The following is an 18,914-nucleotide window of genomic DNA, read 5'->3' as shown; positions in this document are numbered from 1 at the left end:
TTTTGTTCCTCATAATTAACTGATTTTGTTACTTCTGTTTTATAAATTTTCTGTATTCGCGATTGTCTTCAGAAAGTATATATGTACTCATTCCTAATAAGTCGGATTTGCTGGTTTATCAATCCTATTTCTATTGACTTTGAGGGCTATAGTTTCTCAAAGACTAATAGAAAGTGAACTTCAACATACTCTCTAAGCTCATCATAAGTTCAAATTTCTTACAAATCCCAAAACAAACAATTCAAATACACAAAATAAGGTACTAATTTAAGCAACATACAGTCATTAGAGATTACTTGATAGGTTGTAGACATTAAAAGTTCTTTTGTAAAATTCTCAAACCTCTTGCTGGGGATTTTATCTGCATCAAAAGAAACACGAATCATCAGTGGAGAAATCGGTACGTTCAAACATACATTTTGAGCTTAGTTTTGCAACAAAAAGGTTCAAGTTATATATACCATTGGTGTAAATCTTTTACAGTATCTGCAATAAGAACATATCCGGTGAAATCCTGGAGAGAGTAGAGTGTACGCAAATCTTAACCCTACCTCATAGAGATAGAGAGACTGTCTTTGAAAGACTCTTGGCTCAAATTGTGGGCTTTTTCACCTAAATGATACTACTTGTATTGTGATATTTGGAATCTCGAAAGTAAGATAGGTTATTTGCTATGACATGTAGATGTGACTTATGGATAGTACAAAACTTTACTTAATTACTCTAACAGTGTATATAACTTGAACTAAAAAATTAATAGTGACAATATAAAGATATTTGTTTGAGGAAGTGAAGACTACATACTCTACTGAAGTTCAAGGGACTTCTTGTCATGATGAGGAGGAGGCAATGGATCATAGGAAGAGACTCCTTGGCCTTCCATCATATTAAGTTGAAGCATATTTCTTGCTAAATATTGCTGTATTGCACTGTAATCTTGTCCTCCTGCTGCTGGCATCATGCTTAGTTCCTGAAGCCTCTCATTTTCTGCTATCTGAAAGCAATAATATTTTCATTAATCTCCATGAGAGAAAATAACTAAATGGGAATCTTAGTACGTAGCTAGCCAGATGGTTCGTTATCTTAACTCTCACCTTATTGGTAAGAGTTTGTTTTTCCACCTTATAATCCCCTCCCGGATTCTCTTTTAAAAATAAAGTACTAATAATAAAGTAACTAAATGAAAATTTGCAATTTTTGGGGATTAAAGTGTACGTCAGTTTCATTTAAACAAACTTTTGCTTGTTTTATTCTAATTGAGCGCCTAAACATATGATAAAGTGTTTCTATTTGGCACTTTAATAACTTTTCGGAATATTCTAAGAGTCAATTACATGGAGAAGGTGATCGCTTAAAAAGTGTCATCGCTTGCTTAGATTACATGCATTAGCCTCAATAAGTAACAAAGTCTTAAGCATGCATGTTTTAATTGAGGTCGATGTGAATAATTAAAATGAAATGACATATTTTGTGATTAGTTAATACCTAATATATAATTAAGAACACGCGCAAACATCTGTCAAAAAGTTAAACCAGAAGTTTCTTATAATTAGGAACACTTTATCGTGTTCCGTTGCTTAAGTGGAATAGACCATAGTTCAAGGGTCTAAAAAAATATACTAACAAGATTAAGTGATTATCGATGTTAATGTCTATCTATAAATATTAAAATGTATTCTTTTTCTAAGTAACCAATTTAAAAGAAATGTGTGCTACTAATTAAGTACCTTTGATCTAAGGAATGCATTCTCCTGTTCCAGTAGAATTTCCTATTAAAACAGCAAGTTGAAAGATTATAAAATATGCCAAAGCATAATTATATTTAGTCTGAACCTAAAACATAAAAAGGATAAAAACAATTTTTCAATAAATTATTACCCTCTTCTGCAAATTCTCAGTTTCAGCCAGTATCATCTCATGCTGTTCAACCACATAACAAACATCAAAGCTACTGTTATGAGGATTTGTATAATCAACATAAAAAATTTTGCTACTTAGGCTGACATTTTCACTACATGTAATGTTGTCAGATGGACAGATCAAAATTAAAGTGAGTTAAGTTAATAAATGAACGGATCGTATATCGATTATCTGTCACAAGTTGGATCACGATGGACTAAAAAATGGATCATAATCAATGTTGTCTAACTCTTATCAAGTTTCAATTAATTCATTTGTTTTCTTATAATTCATTTAATTACCAAACAAAAATAATATCAAAGTTTTTGTTTCCTTTCTCTATATGACACTTATCAAAAAAAAAAGTGCAAGGTTTCCTATTACTCATTTAGGGCCTTGTACTATATGTGAGCAGATCCAAATGGCTTGAAACAAACTTTCCGAGTCATATTTTTATGAAATAATTTTATCATAACGCGTAATTTCAAAGCGCGAGTAACTTCTAAGGAAAAATGTGTTTGGTTTACAACTCCAAACAATGCAATAGTATGCACTTACAACAATATTTTAGTAATCCAACCATTACAAATATACCTTTTTTGATCTGATTCTGCTGATGCCTCGTTCAAGTCTATTTTCCAACTGCTTCAGCTCTCTTACGTTCAAACAACTTAATCCTTCACCAACCAGATGCCTACACGTGGAATATATAAAATATTTTGTGCATATAATCGAATTAGTTTTAAAATTCATCCCAAATTTAATTTATTGAATTAATTATGGTGTTACCTGTTTGAATTCTGCATCATTTGTATCTGTTGGCGCAGCTTTTTTGATTCTTGTTGATAAAACTACATACATGACAGCCAAAACAATATTTTGTCATATAGCTAATAATTTGTTTTTTTTTTATAATCCATCCCGAAATAGAATTAATGATGAATTTTTATTGTTTAGCATCAAAAAGTTAAATGATTTTGCTTAACTAATTACCTGAGCATTGAGCTCTTGAGTGGTGCAAGCATTAGAGGTTTCAGCAGTTGCCTTCTTGTATCGTTCAATAGTTGCCTTAATGCTGTGTATACCAAAAGTTTTATCATATACTTTATAAACAATAAATATTCGAGGCTAATGTATATAATTAAAAATAAGGTGATACATATTTTAAGTAGTCAAGGTACTTGAGAACACACATGCCCAAAAGTCATTTTCTAAATTTAAACGGGAAGTGTCTAATAAGAATATTTTTTTATAATATATATTTTCAGGTGGTCAATTAAAACAAGCCATTGCATTAAACCTTTAATGAGCCATCTCTATCCACAAAGTTAATTATTACGACTTATCATATTTTTTATCTAATTTTTAAATATGTAAATTTTATTATAAAACACTTTTTATATGTTTGTATTCGGTCTTACTATTTAAACTGACTCTTTTGAAATTCAAACAATGCAATATAAATTAGTACAAAGATAGGTAGTACTTTGTGTTGCATAAAAAGATCATGTTCAATGAAACCAAAAGCTAGCAATGGAAACAACTAAAAGCAAGAGAATGATTTACTCATCAGAGTGCAGATTAAAAAAAAAAAACATTGATAAGAAAATCTAATTTGTGATGATGTAATTTTTGAAGATTTCTCTTCTCTCCTTTTATGTTGCACTATCTTTGGAATCATATCTTTTTTACATTTTAGGGTGATAATAATATGTACTTTTTTTATTTTTTTTTAATATTCCATATGCATGCAATAGGGAGACCTTATATATGGGAGAAGTACTTTTTTAATTAATTAATATATGTAGACATAAAAGTGAAAGAGAGAACATATATTGACTAGAACTAGAATAGATACAAACCAAAGCAGGAGAACTTTATAATGCATAAGCTACAAGAGGAAACAAAAAGGCCCTCATAACAGCAGAACACAATAGTCACAAGTCACTCATGATGGGACTTCTCAATATATACTTCTTTTAGTACTTATTAATCTGGAGTGTCCTTGACACTTTTTCATGTATAAAACCAATAAATATTATTTGTCACTCATTCACTTTTCTTGCATATATATATATATATATACTCACACATGGATCTTTCAAGGTAATTATCATAGTTGTTTGAAGTGCATAAACCATCTTATTTAAGAATTTAAAGAAGTTAGAGAGAGAATATGTACGGCCAAGCACGTGAAAAATTCGTTTTTAATTGATGATGATGAGTTAGTTACTGTACGATTCAAACTCAAGACTTATACCTATAGCTTTGGTACTATTATACTATAATTATATTGAAGTATAAATCATCTCATGTAAAAGTTTATCGCGAGAGGATATTTCATTTCACTTTAATTATTTCACAGGCTGGTGATGGATGTGGCAAATTTTTTTTATTAATATTTTTTTTTTTTTAAAAGAAAAATTTGTGTTATTCAAAATTCAAAACAAAGTGGCAATTATTAATCTTCTAAGATGGTTTAACTTTTGGCAGATCTCATTCTCATGAACTAGCAATTGAGATTGAATTATTAACTAAGCTTCGACAGAGGGCTCGAGGATTGGGTAGAGATTCAACTAAGTTAAACTATATGTGTGAACATCTCCTAAAACACTAGTGTACTATTATTCGATATCACCTGAGAATGCCTTCCTTTTTTTAATTGTGATTAAGAGATAGTAAATTTATATTCATCTCATTTCTTAACTTATTTTGACGTTGGATCTTTATATTATATTGTTCACGCTTTAGTTGACAGGACTAATTGTACGAAAAATATTAGTATCTCATATTGATGGTTAATGACCGATGTGTCTTCCTATATGATTTTGGATAGTTTTTACCTCATGAACTAAGTTTTGAAGTAGAGTTAATTATGCCTCAAATCACTTTTCTTATTATAATTTTTACCTCATAAGCAAACCTTCGAAGATAAAGTTAGGCTCAAGATCACTTTTCTTATTGATCTTTTGTGACTTAGGTACGGTGTTGGATATATAGGATATTTTCGATATGGGGGAAAATATTTTCTATTTTACTTTTTTTTTTTTATCTTCTCCATTTTGGTTAGCCAAAATTTTAGAATAATTTTTTTTTCAAAAAAAAAAACAAATTTCTTAAAATTGAGAAAAATAGACTAATTTTCTAGTGAAAGTAAGGACAATAAGTTTCACAAATAACATTCTATATTGATTATGTTATCTATCCTCAAACCTTTCATAGTATTATTTATCTAGATTATTATATGTAAATCCTTTTATGATAATATTTTTTACATATAACTCAAACACAATTAAAGACGAGAAGAGTTGATTGTAAGTATCCTCCACCTCCGATTCTGTCATTTGTGTGTGAATCAAACAACTACTATAAATTTTGAGGAACAGTGTATTCATATATGCTTTCTTACAGCTCAATTATTTTATGCACTAACAAAATGATTATTCAGATTTCAAACATCAAGAGATAAGCGAATGATTATGATATCAAGAAAGAAGTAGATGCTAATGAAATGCCATATTATGTCCATATATTATATGTTATATAACGATATATATGATCGTCTAATTGAACAAATTTAACTATATGAGAGATAAATAAGAAATTACTTGTTGTTAGAGTATTCATAGACGCGTCCACGTGTGGAGAAAACAATAAGAGCAATCTCAGCTTCACATAGAACAGAGAGTTCATAGGCTTTCTTCAACAATCCATTTCTTCTCTTGCAAAATGTAACCTGCCTGTTTGTGTTGTTCTCTATCCTCTTTATCTCTATCTTTCCTCTTCCCATCTGTATTAACCACATAAAAGAGAATATAACACATTTATATTTAATTAATTAATACCTATGTTTTAATTTTGAGAGTAATGAATAAATCGGACATATCTCATTCTATAACAAGAGAAAAATTAGTAGAAATCTAGAACAAGAAATCTATGAACTAATTAGCTCTGGTTCGATCATAGATTTTTTCTAAAAAAATTAAAATACCGTTTCTTCATGAGATTTGTTTTTTTCTTTTCTTTTCTTGAAAATTTACCATCTTCAAAAAAAAAAATCTAACTCCAAAAATTTGCCCAAATCAGTTTTTCGGATAAATTTCGCTTATACTCCAAAAAGAAATCCAAAAATTGATTCTTCAATTCATCTTCTATAAAAAATTTTAAAGTTTCGATTAAATTTATGAAAACGCTTTCAATACAAGAATCTAAGCAATAACTTATATCATTTTTTTTCTTCCATTCAGTAGAAATTGAAGAGGTAGTTAGGTCTAACTAAATAAACGAAAGATGAAGCAGAAGTAACTCCATGTTTGATGATGAAGTAAAATAAATTTATAATACAAAATCAATGTTTTAAACTAGTTCTTTCTTGGAGAATTGCTCCAAATTAGACTGTCTTTTTTTTTTTAAAAAAAAAAAGTAGTATTATTAAAAACGACTGGTAAAATTGTTATATGTATCTCTAAAACACCTCATATTAAAAGTCGTGCATGTGTAGAACTAAGTATTCAAAGAGATTAAACAAAGAAGAAATTTAAAACAAGAGATTTGAGAAATGATTCTAAAATCTCTCTATCACTAAAAAAAAAACAACCATCCAATACAAGAATTTAAGCAATAATAACTCACATAATCATCCAAATTAATTAGTATTTGAAGAATTAAATTTTTATTTTCTTGGGAGAAGCTACCTCCAAATATAATAAAAAAGTAGTACAAATGTTTTTCCAATTCCTTTTTTTTCTCCTCATGATATGCAAGAAAAGATACACACAAATTAAAAAAAATCTTGTGTAAACATAACTTACACACAAGATCATCATGTTTCAAGGAGATCTTTTATTGATCAACCAAAATTTCCGTGACAAGAGGAGGTTACTCAGATAGTAAGCACCCTTCCCTTTCAAATAAGTGAAAGATTAAAAGAAAAAAAAAATGCACGCGCTTGATAGATATAAAAATGAAATCTTTCATATTTCTATAACCTATGTAATTTGCAGATAGATCTAAAGCTTGACTTAGTTCCACACGAAACACAAATTAATTTTGTCATAATGAACACAGAGAGAAACATTTCAGAATCTGCAAAAAAAAAAAAATTTAAAAAATGCATGGAAGAATGGGAAATTTAAGTTTTTTCATATATTTTTTTCTTTCTAAAATTTGATGCTATGTAAAATATCAACGTAATAGACCTGATTGGCTTGAATTGAAAATATTGCTATTTTCCGGCGAACTTCAAAGGCTTTCTGAAAACTCACACAACTTCCAAAGACTTCTTATTTGTACACTGATCAATGAAGAAAAAACATAATACTTATATGCTTTTCTTTCTTTTTATATTATATCCCTACTTACCCTAACTTTATCCCTAGCTACGACTATTTTTACTTGTTTACTATACTAAAAATAATTATTCAATTTGAAAAACACAAGAGATGTTTTACCATTTTATTTACTTTTTAATATTTAGATGACGTGTTACCAATAGGGGTGACTGATGATATATAATAAAATTACTCTTCGAATTTATTATTTCTTAAAAGATGTGTGTTGAGTCGGATGGACGAAGAAAGTATCACTCAAAATTAAAGTGAAGAGAGATAATAGAGATGGCTGGCCAAGAAAATGACATTCAAATGGCTTTTTTCCAGATATAAACCAGACGTGATGTTATGGGATTGTTTATTGCAGACTAAAATTTCACCAATTATTGCAAAGCGTGTTATTTTTGTTTCTTCTTGACTAATATGCCCCTTGTGCTGTTTAAAATCTCTCAAACTTTTCTTTCAAATATTTAAATTTTATTTAATGAGGTTTGACCTGTATATTAAGAGACCGTCTGGATTGGCTTAAAAAAATAGCTTTTAAATTAAAAATAAAAAATCAAAATGAAATGACTTTTAAGTCAAAAAATAAAAAGTAATAGGGGATCTACTTTTGGTTTTTGACTTATTTTAAATCATTTTTTATTTGTTTTGAGTCATTTTTTACTTTGTCAGACACTTCGTAACTTATTTTAGTTACTTTTTATATTTGCCTAACACTTTCAGAAGTCAAAAATTGATTTAAAAGTAGGTTTGACCGACTACTAAACCTATTCAAACGGGCTCTAATTTTGTTTAATTAAGAAAAACATAGATATTAATTCTACTTCTGAATTCATGGTAAAAATTCATATAATCAATATCAACTTGTTTGAAATTTAAGAATAATATTTCCGTCAAACTTGAAGTAATTTAACTCGATGATATAAATTCATATCATATCTATAGGGAAGGATACAAGTTTAATTGAAATCATAACTTCTGATGAAGCATAAATTCATAGGCAAAGTTACATGAATTATAACTTCAAACATATAATTGACTCAATACTAAACATCTAGAAATGCTTAACTCATGGAATTAAAATTCTAAATCCGTTATGGAGTGTCAATTGATAGATAAAGTGAAGATTTAACTTTTTTAGGGTTTTGTGAAACCGCACGTTGAAATGAAAGTTAGGGTTGATTTGTTGAGTTCCACATAGAATTCAGTCAGCTGATTTATACTTAATTAAGACAGAATTATGCAATTCTATTATCGCAACATGATTGTGTTTTTCTGTAATTTTAATGTTAAATTGGTCAATATCTTTTTTTTCAAAAAAGGAAGATAATTTAACAATAAAGAATGGCTTTTCTTGTAAAAATAAAAAATAAAAAAAATGATTTCTGAAAGTAGAAAATAATAAAAATTTTGTAAGTTTGTATTTCATTCCATCATTCAACACACTCCATCTCACCCTTACACCCACACCTTCCATATTATATTATTTGCATATAAAATTATATATAAATATTTTTAAGATACAACATTTTTACCCATGTACTAATTACTAAACATTTTTAAAAAATCATTTATTTCTAATCATATCAAACATACCATTAGTTTATATTTCCATTCATCAGAATTCGAGGATCTTAGTTTGTACACTTTCCAAATCACCTTATATAATAATTAATTATAGAAGATGACATTTCACCATTATTTGAAAGAGTTAATACCTTAAAAATGGGGAAAGTACACAAATTACTCATAAAATAAATTAATTATCCTCTTTCGTCCTCTTTTTTCAAGCATGAATCAGTATGGCCTCAGCTTAATCACAGCTACGACTTAGTCCTTTATGATACTTTCTTTGTATATCATAAATGTTACTAATCAGGATCACGGTGAAGTGATAAATACTTCTTTATCCTTAATTTAAAGTCTCATATTCGAATCTCCTTGAGACATCAGGTGAGAAAAAAAAATATACCATGTTAATATCATACAAAATTGAACTCTTTAACAACAATGAATAGTTTGTTTAGTAGAATAAAAATATATATTTTCATAAATTTTTACCCTGGTACAAATGAAAACAAAGTTTATATTTAAAATATGACTCTACTTTTTCTTTCATAGGTTAAATCCTTTTTAATGTGATCGACTTTGTATAGTTCTTTGACCATAGGTCTCAGGTTAGGAAGTGTCTTATCTCTATAGGCTTTTTTGTGTAAATTCAGATATAATCGGACTCTAATATGGATACTGAACATCGAATGAATAACAAAAAGAAAATACGACTTCAACAATATCTTTCTCTGTGTTTAATGTGGATTTGCATAGTTTGAAAAGTACTTTAGATGATCTATATGAAAATTACTTTTGCCACTCAAAAGATTTCTTCTAGATGGTAAATCTTGACCTTAGATGGGTAAATTTGGGGACAGTAAAATCTCCAAAAGAACAAAAAGGAATTGTGATCAATTCATAGGTTAAAGATCCCTCAGAGAATCTAAGATAGATTGCAATCAGTGCTTTGCAAGAAAAAGTATAATAATTCATTAATATCAAATATGTGTGACACAATAAATTTTTTGAGCTGTCATTACGTACTCATAGTAAAAGGACATCAAAATGAAGAATTAAAATGTCTCTCTAGTACTTAAAAATTGAAGATTCTAAGTTAGAGTTATACCGTTAAAGCTCGTTATAATGATATTTTGCAGATTGATTTTCTTTAAAATCAGTTTTACATTGTTATGTAGCAAGAATTGATAGGAAATAGAGAGAAACTTGCAAAATTGAGAGTTTGTAGTTGATTAACCTGACCGACTCGGATCCACGAGCGACTTGTTTGATTTAAACTTTTCCGTTTTATTTAAATTTTCCGTCGTTTTGGAAATGACTGCTCTAAAAGTTTTCAGTTATTTAGTTGAAATTAACCGAAACGTTTCAAGTTTTTAATTGATTAACCTGACTGACTCGGATCCGCGCGTGACTCGTTTGATCTAAAAACTTTTCCGTGTTATTTAAATTTCCCGCCGTTTGGAAATGATTGCTCTGCAACTTTCAGAAACAGTCAGTACCATTTGAAAGGTTGCAAACTTTCATTAATGGTTGTGTAGATTCTAAAAGGATTGCAACCTTTCGGAACCTGTTTCTCTTGCCTGTAAATACCATTCACTCTCCAAAATTTTTCCTTAGGAATTTTCTAATTTTCTTCTTCTTCTTCTTCTTCTACACCAAAAAATAATAATTCTTCGTACACTTTACTGATGTTGAGTGGTTTGCTAACACCAAAATTTTCGGTATCTATACGCTGGTGATTGAGATCATTTTACCCTGGGAGCACATATTCCTAATCAAACCTCGGATACTAGAGGGGAATAATTTCCTTAAGGGGACACTATGAGTTGACTTAATCTTTTTCTTGTTAAACTTTTTCAGATTCTGGTACATTTTACAGATTTTAATTTTTATGAATTAATTTTCTATTTATGTTTTTACTGGTTTAATAAATTTTGATTACTTCATGTTTCTACAAAATTTATTAGAATAAGTAATTCTAACTTTTTCTAATAGAGATCGGCAATAATGTGTCTTACTTCTCTATGACAATATATTACATGTACAAAAAATGACATATAACAATATACTCTTTGTAAAACATCCCTTTTGTAACTTTGTACTCAAATAATATATTGCGTGATAAGTATTTTATAAGAAATATATTATATAAAATAAATAATTATATTTAAATGGTGCTCATCAATTATGATCATAACTTCATGTAAAAAAAATTATCTAGTTTTGCACACTTTAGTTATTATAGTTACATAAAATATAAATATCAAATTTCAGTATAAATATATACCATCACGGAATTTTCAGCAGAACATTATCGTCATAGAGAAATTTGACTTGTATAAATATTTTATATATGGAATTGTTTTTTTTTGGGGTTATCCTGAAGAAAATTTCCTTAAGTAATAAACTAACCTTCAACGAAGCAAAATTATTGCGGCTCAACTTAACTTTATGAGTGTTTTGTTCTTTGTTATGAATTTTAACAAAACATATATTCCCCACAAATATTTTTTTTTCTAATTTTTTGCCAATCAATTGACTTAATGATATAAGGAATGTCCGATTAACAGACAAAATTGTGTCATTTTCTTCGACAACAAATCAAAACGGAAAAAACAAACTAAAGCTAAATATATAATTCATAAATTATTCGAAGAGGCCAAATGAGCAAGTCATTAATTTGACCAAAGGTTATATGAGATAAAATGTACTGGATAATTAAAATGGCTTAAATAATGAATCATAGTCATAGCCAACATGTAAACTCTTATTAATTTTTTTTGTTTATTAATTTCTTTAAGTCTTTGATAAAAAAAAATTCTTTTGTTATGAATATATATATAATAATATTAAAAAAAAGGGAAAATACCAAGTACCCCTTAACCTATGCCCGAAATCCCAGAGACACACTTATACTATACTAAGGTCCTATTACCGAACTTATTTTATAAGTAATTTTCTACCCTTTTTTGCCTACGTGGCACTAGTTTGAAAAAAAAAAGTCAACCATCATTGGACCCACAAGATAGTGCCACGTAGGCCAAAAAGGGGTAAAAAATTATTGATAAAATAAGTTCAGGGAGTAATAGGACCTTAGTATAGTATAAGTGTGTCTCTGGAATTTCGGGAATAGGTTGAGGGGGTACTTGAACATTATTCCAAAAAAAAAAAGTATTCAAGAAAAAGAATACATTAGATTTTCAATAAATCAATTTGAGTTGCTCAAACTATGTTTTAAAATTAAACTAAACAAAATATGTAAAATAACCCGTAGTCAAAACATAATCGAATCATATAGGCTATTTTACTGCCCTCGGTTATCTACTAGTCAAATGACAATGAAAGATACGTGCTTTGGAACTTTGAAGGAAAGGTGAGACTAATTAATTGTTGAAAAAGATAAATATTAAAATATATACTTAATTTCTACATCCCAAAAGTTTTAATTTCATAAGTTTCGGTGACCATGTTATGATTATCCCCCAATTTTAAGCTTATAATAGTATATTTAGTGTTAACTAAACATATAAATAAGCCTAAAAGAAAAAGAGAGAAAAACTATAAAATATGACAAATATTAATACATATTTAAAATAAATAGCTATAATTTATTATTTTTTATGTTATATGGATATAACTACACAATAAATATTTCAGTCATTGCTTATAAGCTTACGCAAACATCCTTTCGCCAATACTTGGATAATAAAATATCCGAAACGATCATGTATATTGTTATGAATTGCATAAGTAATAATAATAATATATAAATATTATCTTTTGAAATAAAAAAAAAGTTTCCCTTTCTTAATCATAATTCATAAACTAATATTTTCAAAGGTGTATAAGCCAAAGTTTTGATGGAAATTAGTGCACATGGTGTTTTTTTTTTAAAAAAAAATATTTTGGCTGGACTTTGGACCACAAATTGAAGTCTTTTTCATTTTCTATTTTTGGTTACTTATCAGGTGGTCAGATATTAGGTTTAGAAAAATTGGATTTTGCAGTATAGGGTTAAATGGTTTATGTCTATTTCAAAGATGGTGGTATTCATAATATTATATTTATGATCTTCTTCTGCAATTCAAGCCTCCTTTATTTGTAGGTGGTCCTAAGTCTTATATGCATTCCCTTCTGTTTCCCATTTTATCTTTCCAGATCTATACAATTTCTTTAGGGCCGGTGAAAAATTATTCGCACGAGGTTTACATCAAGCCAATAATGTATGTGTACTTTTTATCACTTAATTAATCATGGTTAACTCTTATGGTTATTTGTTTAGTTAATTAGGTGTAAATACTAGGTACTAGTAAGGGATAACAAAAATTTCTCATGAAAATATAATCTAACTGCTCAAGTTTGCGAAAGTTAGGTAATTGATCCGCTTATTATTAGTTCAGCTCATTTTAGCCTAATCTATTTTACTTTCTATTAGAGGTTGATATAAAGCTCAAACTGACTCACGAAAGATTTTTTAATATACCATATGTAATCATAATAAAGAAAGAAAAAAATTAGGTACTAAAAATTATAAAATTAAAATTTATGAATTTTGTTATAGTATTTTGGCCAGTTATAACCCATGTATTTATAACTCAATTCACTTTGACCTTCTCAAATTCAACTTAATTAATCCATCCATGACACCGCTACTCGGCACGAGCAACTATTTACCCTTTACTTAGTGTACTTCTGCATAGCAGAATCAAGTCCTAACTAAGGATAGGTTTGGTGACTGGTCTTGGAGATCAATAGCGGATCCAAAATTGTCATTAAAGAATGTCGATTGTTATAGTAAAAAATATATAATCATGAGGCGTCAATGGTTATAGTAAGAAAATATAATTATGTGGCTACTAGGACTAGAGTACTGACCTCAAGGACTTTTCACAACACCTTAATCACAAGATTAAATCTTTAACTTGTGTCAAAAGGTGTAAATACTTGCATATATGTATTTACTGAACTAAAATTTGATGACACCCCTTCGATATGGGTAAGTACGCCCTTGGATATGAGTTTTATATGCATATCAAATATGTATAAGTAATATCATATTTGATAATTTAATAATTGGTTAGGAGATGAATTGTTCATATATAAACTAATAAGGTGTTTAGTTTGCAACTTAGAAACCGTATAACAAAAACATATATAAGACATACAGAATAGAAGATGGAATAACCGATATAAGAAACACTATGCAATGTATTAGTAACGCAAGAATTGATTATGCAAAAATTAATGTACTTTTTATTATTTTATACTACACTAGGTAATTTGTACGCACTTCGCGCGGTTATAAATAATAATTGCATTGAATATGCAATTATTTTTTTTCTAATATCCACACAGTTAAAAAAATAATAGGAAAATGGGTTCTTTAAAAAATATTAGCAATATTTCAACATGAATTTGATTATTTGTTATTATCACACAACTCAAGATTCTCTACTGAATGAATTGTTCACAAAATAATAAACTATTGATTTTTTAATTAATATTAAAGGAAAAATAAATTAAAAAAATAAGAATATATATACAAAGACATTTCGTAATATAAAGAAACATTTAAGTTGCATAGATTATAAGTGAGAAATTTTCATATTTATGTAAAAATAGATAATATTTAACTTATATATAGTACTTTTAAGTTATAAAATTTAATATAGAATATCACAACATAAATTATTGGAACTGAGTACAATAATTATTTTCTGCACAATGAATATATGTACTATATGTGTATATGTTCAATATAACCAAAGACAATAATTTTGCAGAAACATAAAAACAGAGTTTAAAATTTGTACTTAAAAACTACAATTGATAACATAAGTATAAATTAATGAGTGTAAAAAATACACTAGGATATGTAAAAATAGAATGAAATAGAAAGGAAAAAATTGAATGCACAATAATGCCCCTTTAAGAAAATTACTCCCCTCCAATACCAATGTTTAAAGAATTACATCCTTTCAGGATGAGACAATTTTATTCACCAACTTATTGATACAAAACAATGATGTCAGTAAGTCACTCAACAGGAACAAAATACACGAATCTTTAATTTTGTAGAAGTAAAAGAAGAAGATCAAAGTTGTTGTTTTAAAATGAGAGGAAATCTCTCTATTTATAGACATCAAAGGATAATGTGAACAACTGTTTATTGTATCTTATCAGAAATGTTACAAATATTTAGTAAAGTTGCAACCCTTCGAGTTCACAACCTTTCATAAAAGTCATAATTTTTCATAAAGTCGTAACTCTTCAATAAAGTCAGAACATTTTCATAGAAGTCGCAAATCTTCATTAATTCCCAATTTTTCATAAAAGTCACAATTTTTTTTATGAAAGTCGCAACTCTTCAATAAAGTCATAACATTTTCATAAAAGTCGCAAATCTTCATTAAAATTCCAACTTTTCATAAAATTCACGATTTTATTATAAAAGTCACAACTCTTTATTAAAATCACAACTTTTGATAAAAGTCACAACTCTTTATTAAAGTCGCAATTTTTTTTATAAAAATTACATCTTTTCATAAAAAAGGAAGGCTGATTTTAGAAATAAATAAATTTTTAAAAAAATTCTTACTTCTAAACGCCACGCCACGTAAGCGGACCTGGAGTTGTCTTTTATATAAATAAATATATGATAGGTTTATGAGTGAGACTTGCTATGATAAATCAGCCATATGTGAAAATTATATTTATTGTTTTATACTACATGGTTTATGAGTGAGACTTGCTATGATAAATCAGCAATATATGTTAAAATCAATTATTGTTTTATACTACATGATTTAGGAGTGAGACTTGCTCTGATAAATCAGCAATAATTAAAGTTAATGAATAATAAAATTTACAAATACTAAGACAAAATTAAAGGTCAAAAGGGTGAAAGAGAAATCAAAGGTCTTCCACTAGCAAAATACTATACTAACTTTAAAAAAAAAATTCAATCAGTTGCTTCAATTCTAGCTTGATAAAGGCAAACAATACATGGAGATTAATTACAAGTTGCTGCTTAAAAAGGAAAAATCCAACAAACTGCATGAGCAGTTTAGCTTAATATGGGGATCAAATTATTGTACTTCCTGAGGGTATTTATTATTCAAGAAAAGAAAAAGTCAGCTATGTAACAATTTTAATCACTACAATTATTACATTTTTAACTAAATAATTGAATCTTAATCGCTTGAAACTTCATTTTTCCTGTATTTATAATAATACAGTATTTTACTTTTCACAGAAAATTATATGTCCATGTGTAGCATAATGAATATGGTTTTAAAATTAAGGTTCTATTTTTTGATGCATACACAATCGAAAACTATAACTAGCAAAATGCCACACTTTAGATTTGCTAACTCCAATTGATCTTATTGTATCTAGATTAGGGTTCCATTTAAGAAAGTTTGTTAGCTTCGTATTGGCTCCCATCTTACTTAACAGGGCCCTCAGTTGAATATCGATTAAAATTGTTTGTAATTTTGAGATTTTTTCAATATAGAATTATTGGTTATGTTAAATACGCTGAAAAGTTGAAACCTCTTATTTAGGTCCTGAGAAAAACTACTAACTAGTTAGGAATTGCATAAGAGAAGAGACGTCGTAAGAAACATTAGTGCAAAAGAAGGCGGCTGAGAACCGGAGAGGTACTGATCTTTTCAAGATTTTTTCTTTTATTTGTGAAAATTAAATTCGAAATATCTAATCAAGCATCAGAAATATTAAAATTGTATGTTTCTATAATTTTGTGGTGGGTTCAATTTTTGGATCAGTCAACAAATAAGAAAATTAAAGCTGGTGTTTCAGTGTGTGAATATTTGAAAGAAAAAGCTCATATCATATGGTGTGAACTGAGAGTTATTTCCTAGACTAAAAAGGGAAATATCCTTAATAGAGTAACTTACCATTTATAAGTCCATTATACAATTTGGACCACATCCAATTTTAGGTAAACCAATAAAACAATATATATCTTTCTTTGGATTCTTAGTTCTAAGGGATTATTCAAGTTACTCCAACTCCAAGATCAAGTAATAATTTCTATTTTCATGTTAAGAATATGATTTTTATGTGGAATAATAAAAGTTATTCTTGTTTTTTTTTTTTTTTTTTTGTAGTTTTAAAGTTATGGTTTTTGGTTAATTGATTTTGTCCTAAAATTCATTTATTAATGAATTTGTTTGAGTAAGGTCTTTAGCAATAGGATTAATTCAATTATTCATAAATTCTTGATTTAAGGTTTGAAGCATTGAAAAATATTTAAAAAGTTACGCGGATAGCTAATGATAATTGAAAGGAAAAAAAAAAATCTTATTCGATTTCTTAGAATAATAATGTAAATTACTTGAATGATGAACAAATGCTTAAATAATTGAATATGTCACATTCCTAACAAAAAAAAAATTAGATTAGACAGCATTCAGAAGTTACGGGATAGATTTTGATTTGACCTAATTACTAACCAACTTAATTCCCTAACCCTACACATTTATTAGTCATATAACGTGAAGATCATGAACTTCTTGATAAGATAGATTATGATATTGTGAATTTTGAAATATCATTTTTACATATTTATTTTTTAAAATATATTTTCAAACACCTCACACTATAAATTTATTTTTTAAAATTATATGGAAATTTTTCAAAAGATTAATATGAAAATTCATAAAATTACCGCGTAATTCACAATATGTTCAAACATAAAAATTCAAATGCAGAAAATTACACTTGATGATGATCTCCACTAGCTTCAATCAATAGGTAAGCAAATATCAGTGCATCCTTGCCATGTGTAGTTCTCATTTTTGTCACACATATATCTATGTATATACATGTATATTATTTAATGTGTCAAGGGATGTTTGCATTTTTATGTGAAAAAATCTAGACCATCGAAACTCGGTAGAGTTATATAAAAAAAGTTAATATAAGATAAAATGAGCGAAAATTAAAAATCATGATAATTTTGCGGAGTAAATGAAATAAATTCATATGAGGTTACTTTGAGTATAAAATTAAAAATCCTAATGATTTTGTGGATTAAATGAAATGACTTTACATGAAGTGGCATGAGATTTATTTAGACATCATGATAATTAAATAGAGTAAATGAAATAATTTTTTATGAGGTGATGAGTGAAAACAAAAAAAGAAAAACATACCATTTAATTGCAGTAAACTCAACTAAGTTTAAATGAGGTATTGTGTTAGGATCGAAATAAGTAGGTGTAGTGTGAAAGTTGGTAAAATAAATTTTAAAGATTATGAGTAAAAAAACAAATGAGAAATATATCAAAATTAAAGAGATAATTTTAACGTGGTTCGATCAATCGACCTACGAATAATTCATTATAAATATGAGAGTACAAAATATAGAGAGTAACAACCTCACCAATTTCACCCAAAATACAAGGAAATTCACAAAAATTACCCCCATAACCAAAACCATCAAAATCCTAAAATTGCATTGTGAATGCTAATTAAGTTAAAAGAAAAAAATATTTTTTTATAAAATCATAAATCTTTTCCTAATAGAAAAATTAAAGACTAGACAATCTAAAACCTTTTCCTAAAAGAAAAATCAAAATTTACGCCAATTACCATTAATAAAAACTAAAAATTATTACAATATGAGAGATTGTCAGTTGTCCAACAAGATAATTGGTTGAATATAACATCAAAATGTATCAATTTGTCTTGACCTACATGCCGCAATTGACATTACTTTATCATCAATGCACTCAACTTAATAATATCTTACTTTGATTTTTTTTCCAAAAAGCCATATATGAACTACTGTAAAAATCAGTAATAGTTTTTAAGCGTGGTATGAAAATATCTTATTTGTGCAAAAAATTATATATACCACGCTTAGAAGTGAATTAAAATGATATTTTATAAATAAATAATTATCTTGGATATACATATGTGGATTTTTTGATCACTTTGAAGGACAACCAAGCTATACATGAAATGAATATTTGGAAGTCAAAAAAAAATTATTGCCAATTAATCAAACATAGTTTTTCTTGGGTGGGCTTGGGGGAGGGTTTAAGGCCAATATGATTGTCAATAGAGATGTTAACTCAATTTATG

General features: G+C 27.8%; 1 protein-coding gene across 4 annotated transcripts; it reads right to left on the bottom strand.

The window, feature by feature from the left end:
- Positions 1-169: 169 nt before the first annotated feature.
- On the bottom strand, positions 170-7,330 carry MBP3 (agamous-like MADS-box protein MBP3). Of its 4 annotated transcripts, none has more exons than XM_069299301.1 (10): positions 7,098-7,285; positions 5,508-5,689; positions 2,893-2,974; positions 2,689-2,750; positions 2,494-2,593; positions 1,879-1,920; positions 1,728-1,769; positions 805-994; positions 462-486; positions 170-361 (listed from the first exon to the last, which is right to left on the bottom strand). In XM_069299301.1, the coding sequence occupies exons 2-8, from the start codon at positions 5,687-5,689 to the stop codon at positions 806-808; spliced, it is 699 nt and encodes a 232-aa protein (XP_069155402.1). In that variant the 5' UTR covers positions 7,098-7,285; the 3' UTR covers positions 170-361; positions 462-486; position 805. The 4 variants fall into 4 exon arrangements, with proteins under 4 accessions (XP_069155402.1, XP_069155401.1, XP_010322781.1 ...); XM_069299300.1 differs by lacking the exon at positions 7,098-7,285 and adding an exon at positions 6,711-7,003; XM_010324479.4 differs by lacking the exon at positions 462-486 and having other exon boundaries at positions 7,098-7,330.
- Between the last annotated feature and the right edge of the window lie 11,584 nt (positions 7,331-18,914).

The sequence above is a fragment of the Solanum lycopersicum genome, chromosome 6 (genome assembly GCF_036512215.1).
Source record: "Solanum lycopersicum chromosome 6, SLM_r2.1".
NCBI lineage: Eukaryota > Viridiplantae > Streptophyta > Magnoliopsida > Solanales > Solanaceae > Solanum > Solanum lycopersicum.
This window is presented reverse-complemented; position numbering and strand designations above follow the sequence as displayed.